Here is a 13,455-nt window from a genome sequence, read left to right as displayed (position 1 = left end):
CCCGCCCAATGAGATAGATATAAGCCCTGGTGTGATATTGGCCAGGTTTCTTCCACTGTCCAACAAGAGCCCTCATTGGATACAGTGGGGAGACTCCCCAAGCTCAACAGACACACCTGGAAACACATGACAGCCTAGCTGAATGATCAGGTCCCCTTGATAAGCAGACAGGGCCACACTATGCTCTTTCCTAGCACCTACCTAGGAGGGTGCTACATGTATATGCAATAAAGCATGCTTGTCATACTCAATGTGGAACCTAAGGGGTTTATCCCTCGCATTGTGTAAAAAGGCTGTTTGATTCTGTCTTCTCTGATCCTCCCCTTCTTCCACTGTCCCCAAACCATCTCCAGATAAAACAGAGGCTAGGGGACATGCTGCACATGCTTAGTTTGGTGTGTATTGCTAAATATTTATTTTTTTGTCTTGGGGGGGGGGGGTGCATGTGATCAGCACAGGACCAATCAGCACTATCCAGACAGAGGGTCAGTCAGGGGTTCTGCAGTTCTGCATCCTTATAGGACAATCAGGGGAAAAACCTCCTCCAAGCTTTAACTAGACAGTGACAGAAGTCACAAGACTGCTCAAACTGCGGATTAGAAAAGTTTATATTTACTAAAATAGTTGCATTTCCATGTTCTGTGTACTGTGGGAGACCAGATATAGTGAATGCAGGCTCCTGGGTTTAGTAACACTTTAAATCATCTGAGAGTTTCTCTCAAGGTTCATGTTTGTGAAACCTGTGCACACCTGCTGTGCTCACTATGAGGGGCTTACACCATCCCTGTTAATTTTTTAAATAATATAGTGGGATGTAAGGTCCTTTTAAGTTGGGTTCTCAGCATAGGTTAACTGGTAACCTCCTCCTGCCTCTCATCCAGAGTATATAAGCAGTGTAGAGTAAAGTGACTGGGCTTTTTGGCAGGCAGCAGAGGGACCACCTGGATGACAACCATGGCTCTCTCAACAGATACAGTGGAGAAGTGAGTGTGGCCACTTTGGGACAGGAAAAAAAGAAATGAATGAAGCCATCTCATCTAAGAACTGGTAAGCTAAAATATATCACTTTTTGTTCTTGGGTTTAGATAAACAGATAGATTTAAAAAAAAAAATCTATGAAATGAAGTTGTTTCTAAATTCTATGGATGATGTTTGCTAAAATTGGACACCTTTTTTGCAAGACTCACAAGCCATTGAGATCGTTCTCGGGGTAGATCCAGAGATTGGTGGATTTCAACCCAAGTTCTTCACTTGTCCCTCGAAGACCAACGAACACTAAAAAGCAGCCCATTCCATGCTGGAGCCTGGAGAGGAGCGAAGCCACTTCTAGTGCAGGAAGACAGAGGATACCACGGTAATGGAAACAAGAGAATGATGGGGTATTTATAAAAATGTTTTTTGGTCTCCATTACCTGGTACTGCTTTAATTTCTGGTGGCAGGAGTCGATTGTAAGTGTTGAAGATGCCAGCATCTGATATAATGATTGGTGCATTAATGCATACCTCTCCTTGTTTTCTCTGTATAGCCACACCTAATAATGAAATAAAGCAAAAACTTCCAGGTATTAATTACCTTTTACAAAAACTTTTTACAAAAACCACAGTACAAGAACTTCATCTGCTTTCCTTTCCAAAAGGATAGAGTCATCTTTGGCACCATCACAGCGCACCATTCTTTTTTTTTTCAAATTTCTTTTATTAATCAAGCGTAATACAGCCATCACACAGAATATGCATTAGAACACAAGTCCAAAATGTAGAGTACATGAAGCATCTAAGGTTAGCGTCAACAACCACTTTGTCAGACCAATAACATATAATTAGAGCTCCATACAAAGAAAAAAGGAAAAAAATGAAACGGTATCAACTGGTGTAACAGTAAATCTCATGATAGCAAACCATGGGGTAAGTGACATGTAAAAGGAAGTGATGCACACGTATGCAACAGGGGTAACCACTTCATAAGTACCAGACAGAGACGATCAGGGAAAGTCCAGATCAGGTAGGGAGGGCGGGTGGGACACGGGGGGGGAGGCCAGGAAGGTATAGGAGACAACAGGGGAGCAGAGGAGGGAATGGAGTAGATATGCTCAGTAGCGGGTGGTGGCGAAGAGGAAGCTCGGCCAGTAGGAAACGGTTAGAGTCGTCCCGCGCAGGTGACCCCCGCACAGGTCAGTCCGTGGGCGAATCAGAGACCCCGCCCAGGGCCACGCCCTCCGCAGACATGACAAAAGAGTTCCAGCATGCCCAGGTTTTGGAGTATTGCTCCCTCCTACCCTGAGCCGTAAGAACCAGGTCCTCCAGCTCATTAAGCCATTTGACTCTACGCAGCCAGAGAGAGACCGTCGGGGGCGACGTGCTCTTCCAACAGAGGGCTACACAGGATTTAGCTGCATCTGTCAGGTGCCTAAGCACCGAGCGCTTGTAGCGCTTAGGGGCAATGCCAGTGCAGTGCAACAAGAAGAAGGCCGGATCATCCGGGATGATGCGTTCCGTCATCAGCTGGGAGATCCTACGGACCTCCGACCAGAAGCCCCGGATCAGGGGGCAGTTCCAGAAAACGTGGGACAGGGTGCCTCTATCCCGCAGACAACGCCAACACCTATCAGTCGCCTCCGGGAAGATACGGCTCAATTTGTCTGGAGTATAGTACCAGTGCATGAGGATTTTGTAGTTGCATTCCTGGATGCGGGTGCAGATCGAAGACTTAAGAGAAAATCTGATAATGTTGCGCCTCTCCGAGTCAGTAAATGTCTTCTGAAGCTCTCCTTCCCATTTGGCAATGCCCGGAAGGACAAAGTCCTCTGGCGGCATGGAGAGGAGTTCATACATCTGCGAGAGGGCATGGGGCAGTGCTCCCCTCGTTACCAGTACTTGCTCCAGCGGGGTGTGGTCTCTTCCGAACCGCGTCGGGGGCCCCAGTCCACGCAGAAAGTGGAGAAGCTGTAATGCCTGCCACCGAGTCAAGCGAAAGCGTCCCGTTATCGACGTCAGCTGGGAGAGAGACACCCACTCGTGGCCCTCACAGAAGTGTGAGACCTGGAAAGCTCCTTCTGTCAATAGAGCAGCAAATCTATCCCCTGCGCAACCCGGGGGGAACCGTGGGTTCACAGCGCACCATTCAACCATGTAAAAACCTTATGCCTATTAAGTTCTTGGCTGTGTTCACAAATGTATGACACAGTTCAGCAGCTCTAAAGCCCCGTACACACGTACCGAATGTCGGCCGAACGATCGGCCGTCTTTTGTCCGGTGCTGTCCTGTCGGCTGAAAACTGCAAAAGACTGCACATGAATTTTGTCGGCCAACAACAGCCGACTGCAGAAGTGATGTCATGTGATGGTTAACTTTCCGTGTGTTTTTTCTTTTCTGAGCATGCCCAGTCTTGATAATCGGCTGTTTGTCGGCCGAATTCTGTACTGACTGACGAACAATCGGCCGTTCTGGTGTTGGCCAACAAAAATTTTAATGCCTGCACAACAGATTCTGTTCGGCCGAAAAGTCGCTGTCGGTTGTCGGAAGCATCATACTAACAAGCCGACAATCGGCTGATCGTTCGGCCGACAATCGCTACGTGTGTACGGGGCTTTACATTTCAACTTGCAATAGGGTTACAATACACATGCTGAGTGATCACTGGTATGCAGCAGACTGATAGCATCATCTCAGCCTAGGCTAAGTAACTAGATTAGCCCCTTGAAGACCAGGCCTTTTCTGGCACTTTTTGTTTACATGTAAACAAGCGTGTTTGCTAGAATATTACTCAGAGCCCCTAAACATTAGATATTTTTTAAAGCAGAGGCCCTAGAGAATAAAATGGTGGGTTTTGTAATTTTCTATGTCACACGGTATTGCGCAGCGGTTTTTTAAACACAATTTTATGGGGAAAAAAAATAAAATTATTTTTAAAGTGATTGTAAAGTCTAGTTTTTTTCCTATAAAAATATCAAACATGGTATACTTACCTCCTCTGTGCAGTTGGTTTTGCACAGAGCAGCCAAAATCCTCCACTTTGCAGGTCCCTCTTCAGGGATCCTGGCCCCTCCCTCCTGTTCAGTGCCCCCACAGCAAGCAGCTTGCTATGGGGGCACCCGAGCTGAGTCACAGTTCCCTGTGTCCATTGAGACATGGAGCCCTGACCCAGCCCTGCCCTCTCTCTCCCTTGATTAGCTAGCAGACTTTGTGTCTCAGCCTCTCAGGGTGTCTCAGGGAGAATCTCGGACAGCTGAGACACTCATGGACATCGCTGTACAGAGAGGGACATCAGGTAAGTATTAGGGGGGCTGCTGCAACAGGAGGCTTTTTATCTTAATGCATAGAATACATTAGGATAAAAAAACCTTCTGCTCTAATGCATAAAAACACAATATATAACCCAAATTTGTGGTGAAATACAAAAGATGATGTTACGCCTAGTAAATAAATACCAAACATGTCACACTTTAAATTGCTTACACCTGTGCAAAGGTGATGTAAATTTTACTGTCCATAGGCGACGTTTTAAAAGTCTTTACAGGTTACCACTTTAGATTTACACAGGAGGTCTGGTGCTAGAATTACTGCCCATGACCTGATGTTTGTGGGGGGGTTGGGTACACTTTGCATTTTTTGGAATTATTTGAATTTTATTTATTTATTTTTTACGCTGTCATTTTACTTCTGTTTTTTTTTTATTATTTTTATTGCTGTCACAAAGAATGTAAACATCCTTTGTGAAAGCAAAAGTCTTGTGACAAGTACTCTTTATGGAGAGATCTGGGGTCTGTAAGTCCCCAAACCCCTCCTTTGCCCCTAAAAGCATTTGAACACACCAACATCACTGTGTTTGAATGTTTCTGATTTTTAAAAATGGCGCTGTTGACATTTGGGTAAACGTAAAGTGATGTCAGGTCATCGCTTTCGGGTTGCCATAGTCAAGAGCTGAACAAAGCAGATCTGGTATTTGTTCGACTCTCTGATCAACCGGCGGAAGTGCCGGCTGGTCTATTTGGATTCCCGGTGGGATGGAAGATGCCGGTAAAGGCTGAGACGTCTCTTCTAGCTGCTTGAAGAAGCAATCCAGCGGCTAGTTAGCCACTTGGATTGCTTTTTAAAAAGAGCTGACCGCTGGCTGTAAAAAACGGCAGCTGCAGGCCTCATCCGGGAAAACCACTTGAAGTCTAGTGATGTACCAGGTACGTGACTGGTCAGCAAGTGGCTAGAGCTGCTCTAAAACATATTGAAAATGTATACTGTTGCTGCATATTGTGACATGTTAGGAATGTTTTAATACAAAATTTTAAAGGTACTGAAAGGTCCACTTTTAAGAATGTGACATTGACAACATTGACAACTTTGACAAAATCCCGATTCGTGGCACCTGCCATTATTTTTTTTAATGAAAATATATCTCACCGCCACAGAGAGAAAAGTTGATTTAAAATAAATGTGCAAACAGTATTTTACCAGCTGCAATGCTAACAGAAGCTCAAATACAATACTTATAAAAAACATATAAAAAAAACTGCGCTAATTGTTAAAAAATATATATATTAACAACAGCAGTTTAAGCTCATGAGTTAAAAAAAAAAAAGCGGTGCCCCACTTGACTTGTGCGACCAAGTGCCCCAATAGATGTACACACACCCTGGACATTGACCACCTCTTTCTAGCGTGGTCACTTGCGCTTGGTGTGGAAATTACCCCTAGGTGATGTTTCTGCTGGCAGGTCTCACAATGGATTAATCCTCAGATGTGAATAGGGGAAGATAAAGGATAGAATGAAACCTCATAGCCCCGGTTCACACTAGGGCGACCTGTGAGGCGACCTGGTCGCCTCACAGGTCGCCGCAGGTCGCCTCCCATAGGGAAGCTAAGGACCTGTTCTAATAGGAGCGACACAAGTCGCTCCGACCTAGAAAAAGGGTCCGGAGCTTCTTTGGGGCGACCAGGAGGCGACCGCCATAGACTTCAATGTTATGAAGTCTGTGGCGGCCACTCCGAGGTCGCGGCGCGCTGCTCGCACCGCGATCTTGGAGGTCTCCCCTGAAAGTAGCCTCGTGCCAGTGTGAACCGGCGCATAGCGTAAAACCGTAAGATTTATTTGACAAAAAAAATAAACATTGGTACACTTACATTGTGTGCTGCCTATTTCTGGCACCCGGTGTATATAGCACGTGTCAAACTAGGGATATCCTGGCTAGCGTCCAATGGATGCTGCAAATTGCGGTTCTCCACGGTTCCTTAAGTGACACGGGCGAAAGTGTTGTCGCGATGACCTAATCAAGCCTTAACGCTTTTCAGCCAATCAAAAGGTCATCAGGAAGCTCTAATTCTGCCATCTTAGGTATAGGATTTATACAAGGGTATATGCAGTATCTCACAAAAGTGAGTACACCCCTCACATTTTTGTAAATATTTTATTATATCTTTTCATGTGACAGCACTGAAGAAATGACACTTTGCTACAATGTAAAGTAGTGAGTGGACAGCTTGCATAAGACCCGGTTCACACTACTCCGACTTGTGAGACCTCAAGTCGCCCCAAGTCGCTTATCATTACAAATTCAATGTAAATGAATGAGAACCGTCTTAATATGCACTACTGAAGTCGCTCCGACTTCAGAAAAGGTTCCTGTACTACTTCAAGGTGACCTCTATCTTGTGCACATAGACTTCAATGGGAGTCGCCTCTAAGCCAGATCCTTCTCTATTTTCAAGCGACTGTGATCAGACTTTCCAGGAAGAAGAAAAATATTACCCAGGCATTACCCACAGACAAAGTCACCTATCATTTAAGTCTCTTCAAAGTCGCGCTAAAAAGTCGCTCCTTCATGGGGTGACTTTCTGGTCGCGGTAGTGTGAACCGGCTCTAACAGTGTAAATTTGCTGTCCCCTCAAAATAACGCAACACACAGCCATTAATGTCTAAACCGCTGGCAACAAAAGTGAATACAACCCTAAGTGAACATGTCCAAATTGGGCCCAACTAGCCATTTTCCCTCCCTGGTGTCATCTGACTCGCTAGTATTAGAAGGTCTCAGGTCTGAATGGGGAGCAGGAGTGTTAAATTTGGAGTTATCGCTCTCACTCTCTCATACTGGTCACTGAAAGTTCAACATGGCACCTAATGGCAAAGAACTAAAAAAAGAATTGTTACTCTACATAAAGATGGCTTAGGCTATAGGAAGATTGCCAAGACCCTGAAACTGAGCTGCAGCACAGTGGCCAAGACCATACAGCGGTTTTAACAGGACAGGTTCCACTCAGAACAGGCCTCACCATGGTCTACCAAAGTAGTTGAGTGCAGGTGCTCAGCGTCATCCAGAAGTTGTCTTTGGGAAAAAGACGTATGAGTGCTGTCAGCATTGCTGCAGAGGTTGAAGGGGTGGGGGGTCAGCCTGTCAGTTCTCAGACCATACGCCGCACACTGCATCAAATTGGTCTGCATGGCTGTCGTCCCAGAAGAAAGCCTCTTCTAAAGATGATGCACAAGAAAGCCCGCTAACAGTTTGCTGAAGACAAGCAGACTAAGGACATGGATTACTGGAACCATGTCCTTGGGTCTGATGAGACCAAGATAAACGTATTTGGTTCAGAAGCGTGTGTGGTGGCAACCAGGTGAGGAGTACAAAGAAAAGTGTGTATTGTCTACAGTCAAGCATGGTGGTGGGAGTGTCATGGTCTGGGGCTGCATGAGTGCTGCTGGCACTGGGTAGCTACAGTTCAATGAGGGAACCATGAATGTCAACATGTACTGTGACATACTGAAGCAGAGCATGATCCCCTCCCTTCAGAGACTGGGCTGCAGGGCAGTATTCCAATGTGATATTGACCCCAAACACACCTCTAAGATGACCACTGCCTTGCTAAGGAAGATGATGTAAAGGTGATGGACTGGCCAAGCATGTCTCCTGTGGGGCATCCTCAAACGGAAGGTGGAGGAGTGCAAGGTCTCTAACATCCACCAGCTCTGTGATGTCATCATGGAGGAGTGGAAGAGGACTCCACTGGTAACCTGTGAAGCTCTGGTGAACTCCATGCCAAAGAGGGTTAAGGCAGTGCTGGAAAATAATGGTGGACACACAAAATATTGACACTTTGGGCCCAATTTGGAAATTTCCACTTAGGGGTGTACTCACTTTTGTTGCCAACGGTTTAGACATTAAGGGCTTTGTGTTGAGTTATTTGGAGGGGACAGTAAATTTACACTGTTATGCAAGGTATACACTCACTACTTTACATTGTAGCAAAGTGTCATTTCTTCAGTGTTGTCACATGAAAAGATAGAATAAAATATTTACAAGTATGTGAGGGGTGTACTCACTTTTGTGAGATACTGTAAATCTCATACTTAGGATGGAGGAATTAGAGCACTTGGTATAGAGCACTTGTGGGGCACTTGGTTTGAGCACTGGTCAAGTGGAGCACCGTTTTTTGAACTTATGAGCACAAGCACTTTATGAAATACAGCACTGTGGGACTGTTTTAAATCTGAACTGTTACAAGGACTGTTGTTAATATATATTGTTTTAAGCACTTAGCGCAGTGATTTTTTTATATACATTTTTTTTTTTTTTTTGCTTTCCTGTTCCATTCACCTGTGGCTCTTCCGTTAGTCAGCAAGATCCGTGAGACTGGAGCCCGTACAAGCACTCTTCCTCCAACGCGCTCAATAACGGGAATCATATGAAATGCGATTTCGCTGCTCCCTCCCCGTGGGTACCAAGCACCTCTTTTGTAATGGTGGATCAGAAGGGCATTGATCATGAAACTGGAGTCATTTGGAGGAACACCTGTAAAGGAAAATGTTTAAAGTTGAACATGAACATTCTTTTTTTTTTTTTTGAAAATTCTCTTTTTATTTTAAAAAATATACAACAGTTACCCACGCAGGGACAGGGCCATTAAAGCCTGTTATAAAAAACAAGAAAAATAACATAAAACAGAAAAAAACAACAACCCTATAGAGGGGGATGGGACCTGTTCAGGTGCATAAGGCTCAAACATCGTAAAGAATAAATTTAGATATCACAAAGCATTTCTGCTCTAGACATTTCACTGTATCTGGACTTTTTCTGGACTTATTCTAAGATATGTGTTCAGGCACTGTTGCCACCATGGAGGTGTCCTCTATGCAGCAAGACCTCTATCCAGCAAGACCACAGTTGGACATCACTTGGATCCTTCTCTTTGGAGGGGGGCTGTATGAGGGATCAGCACCTACAAAATAGGTTTTATTGGCTCGTAGAGACCCCTGAATTCTGGAGACACTAGAGGGACATCTGTGATGTGTGGGCTCTTGGCCCTCCTTCTGATCAGGACAGGTGTGTCCGGGTCCGCCCCCCCCCCTTTTGTTTTTCCATCCTACGGCTCCAGATGCCCCATACTCTCCTTCTTACCTTTGGAAGCTGGTATTGACAGGATTCCCTGAAGAAGCTACAAGCGAAACGCGTAGTGATCCTCCGAGATACCCGTGAAATCCATTCATTTTGATATATTTATAAATGACATATGTTTATACTACAGGTATTTCTTTAGATCTCTCTCTCTCTCTCTCTCTCTCTCTCTCTCTCTCTTACTACCTAGGAGAGAGATTGCTTTACAATTGGAAGATTTATATGTTCTATGTATTGATTTTATGTAGTTAACATTTTAATGATGTTTCAATAAAATGTAAAGACTTTTTATCCAACACTTGAGTTTTTTTTCTCCACGGGGTTATAGGTGGGTACCTTCAAAGTCCCATTTTCTCCTTTTCTCCTAACCTCGCAGATGAGATCGATCAGCTTTGTATATAGACACTCCAGCAATCTCCTGCTACGTTCTGCTCTCCTGGCATCCGGCTCTGCAAGCTCCTTTTACTGCTCTGCGAACCTCATGCAAGTACAAAGGCAAACTACCTAGTACTCTCCATTTGAACAAAGTTTATTAAAAGCCCCCATCTAAAAAACACTTACAAAATGGAAATAAAAAGGGCTTGTAATTACATTCACATTTGTCTGCTCACCCCCCTGCACAGATCTCAATGGCTGTGTGAAATCATGGGTTCGGCTCTTCCCTCCAGGTGCACCTACTGAACAGGCCCAATGAGTGGGCAACATGCGTATAGGAGGGAAGGGCCGAGCCCATGACGTAAATCAAGATATTTCGCCCCCGAGAGATGAACAGCATACAAAAATACATTCAGTTGAAGACAACGCAAAACAAGATGACGTAGGAGTCAAACCACTGGCGGAGAGGACCCAGAAAGCGAATAAATGACTTGGACAACCCCCAGTTTGTCACAGTGGAGCCAAACCTTCTTGTCACGAAAAGACCCACCCCATAACTCTATGGCAACCAGAACCGGAAAATGTTCAAGAAGAACCATATTCTTCAAGAAACCGGCCTCCAGCCATTCGGCGGGCCAGCGCTCCGTGCTCCACTGGCCACCAAAACACGCTCCATAACCGGTGGAGCTGGCTGCGTCAGTGTAAAAATCAAGATCACAGTTACTGACCAGCCCATCCATCAAGAGCAACCGACCATTAAAAGTTTCCAAAAAAATGTGCCACACCCACAAGTCTTCTATGTGTTCCCTAGTTAAACAAATAAAATGTCTAGAGGTTTAAACCCCAGGCATGGCAGCAGAAGACTCTGCCCAATGGCATAATGTGGCAAGCGAAATTCAGCTTGCCCAACAGAGACTGTAACTCCTGTAGCTGGATCTTATGCTTGCCAGACAGCAGACAAACCTCTTCCTTGAGAGTGAGTAGCTTGTCGTCCAGCAGAGGACATTCCATCGCCTGAGAATCAATGACCATCCCCAAAAACGTAATCAAGGATGTCGGGCCCTTCCGTCTTGTCAGCAGCAAGAGGAATACCGAAACGCTCAGCGATGTGTTGAACAGTTGCCAGCAGTACACCATATAACTTAGAAGAAGGAGGGCCAATGCACAGAAAGTCATCCAAGTAATGGAGGACCGAATTGAACCCCACCACATTCCAAATCACCCATTTGACAAAAGAGCTAAAGGTCTCAAAAAGGGCACAAGATATGGAACAACCCATAGGAAGGCAGCCATCCACGGAAAAGGCGCCCAACCATCTGCAACCCAAAAGATGAAACTGCATGAGTGGACCTGCAACAGGCGAAAGGCCGACTCAATGTCTGTCTTAGCCATGAGGGAGCCCCTGCCGTAATGCCGCACCCAAAAGACTGCCGCATCAAAGAGGTATATGACACTGCACACGTCTCAGGGTCAATAGCATCGTTGACTGACCCACGTTTCGGGAATGAAAGATGGTGTATCAAGCGGAACTTATTAGGTTGGCAAATGAGCCAACCGCAAATTGTCGGCCAAGGGCAGGATCTGAGAAAGGTAGCAAGGAATCACGAAACCTTCCGATAAACCGGCTTTTAACAACCGGGCAGCGAGCCGGTCCGGATATCTACTTAGAAAGGGAGCCATCCTGTCCACCCTCACCGGTGTCTTGCCTTTTTCCCGCAGTGTCACCGGAAAGAGTACTACCTGCTTTGAAACAGCGAGACGGGGGTGGGCCCCGCCACAGTTGGAGCATTCATGTTTGAATCGGCAGCAGGTGCCAAATCTACATGCCTTCTTCTTCTGGAGGCACAACTGGATGTACATGAAAATGCCCCCAACAGGGACAGCAACTAAACACCTGACAGGGGTCTCCTATAAGTCGAAAAATAAAAACGTTCTTGGGCTCGTGTTCAACTTTTTAATTTCAATATGTTTAATTACAGTTAATTAGTTACAAAAAGCATAAGATAACTCCAGACCTCCCCAAACTGGGAGGGTAATAGGCAAACATTTTCAGGTAGTAATGTGCACATCTTCGAGCAATATATACATAATGTTAAGGACCAGATTTATCACAGAAAAAGAACCATTCAAATATAAAAAAATAAAGATGAGAGGACACCAGTCCTTTGCACTATGTACCTTACATACACCTGCACCCTGTATGTTACATACTCCTCACCCCTGCACTTTATACATTACATATTACTCACCTCTGCACTCTGTATGTTGCATACACTGAGACCTGAAATCTGTATATAAAATACAACTGACCACTGCACTTTGTATTCTGTGCTGTATGTTATTTTTAAAGTCTTCTGCTTGGCCTGAGGGGACACCCTTCTAAATTTGGTTATTGTTCCATAAACTACAGTACATTGTATTTAAAGTGGTTGTAAACCCACTTTGTTGACATTTACTATTTACCTATATTAAGGCTGGCCATACATGTTCAACTTTTGTTGTACGATTTTCTGTTAGATTTACCACAAACCACAAAATATGAGGTCAAAGCTAAACAACACTTTCACTTGTATCTAATTAGGCAGGCCTTTGCACTACATAGTTGAAGGTAAATTTCAAGAAAATTGTTCAGAAAATCGTAAGAAAATTGTATTGTGTATGGCCAGCCTAAGGCTTACCTATAGGTGCTATAAATATCTCCTAAACTTGCACCGTTTAGGAGATATTTACAGTGCATGCAGCCGATGACGTCATCGGTGCATGGGCTCTGAAGGAACGGCCACCCGTGTCGTTCCTTCAGAGCCCAGTGCCATGAACGGCGGCTCCTGCGTGCATTCCGGGAGTGATATAATCGCGCCAATCAGATGGCCGGAGGACACGATGCAGGAAGCAGGACGGCCGAACATGTCGGCTGTCCTGTCGGCACTGCGGGGGCTTCGTTTTTAGGTAAGTTCTTCATAATGAGCTAGTATGTGATGCATACTAGCTCATTGTGCCTTTGCCATTACAGGTTTTTTTTTTCCATATTTTTTTGCAGCGGGTTTACTTCCTCTTTAAGAAAGTACTTTTGTAAAGAATATTTGTTCCAGGTTGAATTTACTTTAGGTTTTTGTGTATCTTCAAGGAAAATATAATATTTTATTATAGTATGGTGACATTTTGTAACATTGAATTGCTGTAGCATGCTTTCTGTATAAGTTGTTACATTATAGGTGACACCCCTCCCCAAACCCCTGTACTTTGGAATGAAGGTGATGTATCACTTTTCAGTGTCAGCATTATTTGGTTTATCAGACATGTAATCAGAATATCAGTAAACTGTCCCTTGGATGGAAGGAACAAAGTGTCATTCCTTATCTTCACTAATTGTTTTATCAGTATTCTAATCTGAACATCAGTAAACTCATTAGGATAAATTAATTGACACATAGCACTAGGATAGCTCATCAGTTTAGGGCAAGATGGGCTGCAAGGAACTGACTGACCTTTCCCCTAAAGCACAAAGCACTGTAAATTACAGAATACTTTCTCAAAATAGAATTAAACTCCACATATTTTTTTTTATTTTTTTTTAATGGACCCTCAGGAGGTTTACACCATAATATGCTAGTATGCACCAAATGTTAGCACAATGTGGCAGGCTTACCTGGCAAATTAAGCCCTCCAAGACTTTGGTCTCATTGCGAGACTGCTTGCTTCGTCC

The 13,455-nt window shown here is 44.6% G+C and overlaps 1 protein-coding gene across 1 annotated transcript in view; it reads right to left on the bottom strand.

The window, feature by feature from the left end:
• LOC309566194 (all-trans-retinol 13,14-reductase-like) overlaps positions 1–13,455 on the bottom strand; it is a 43,944-nt gene that overhangs the window by 9,675 nt on the left and 20,814 nt on the right. Inside the window, exons 5-7 of the mRNA XM_082271285.1 lie at positions 8,580–8,774; positions 1,413–1,532; positions 1,188–1,326 (exon numbers count right to left, since the gene is read on the bottom strand). Of these exons, the coding sequence (XP_082127411.1) occupies positions 1,188–1,326; positions 1,413–1,532; positions 8,580–8,774 (454 nt within the window). The remainder of the gene's footprint in view (positions 1–1,187; positions 1,327–1,412; positions 1,533–8,579; positions 8,775–13,455) is intronic.

This window comes from Pelophylax lessonae, assembly GCF_965119305.1.
Source record: "Pelophylax lessonae genome assembly, chromosome: 11".
Taxonomy (NCBI): Eukaryota; Metazoa; Chordata; class Amphibia; order Anura; family Ranidae; genus Pelophylax; species Pelophylax lessonae.
This window is presented reverse-complemented; position numbering and strand designations above follow the sequence as displayed.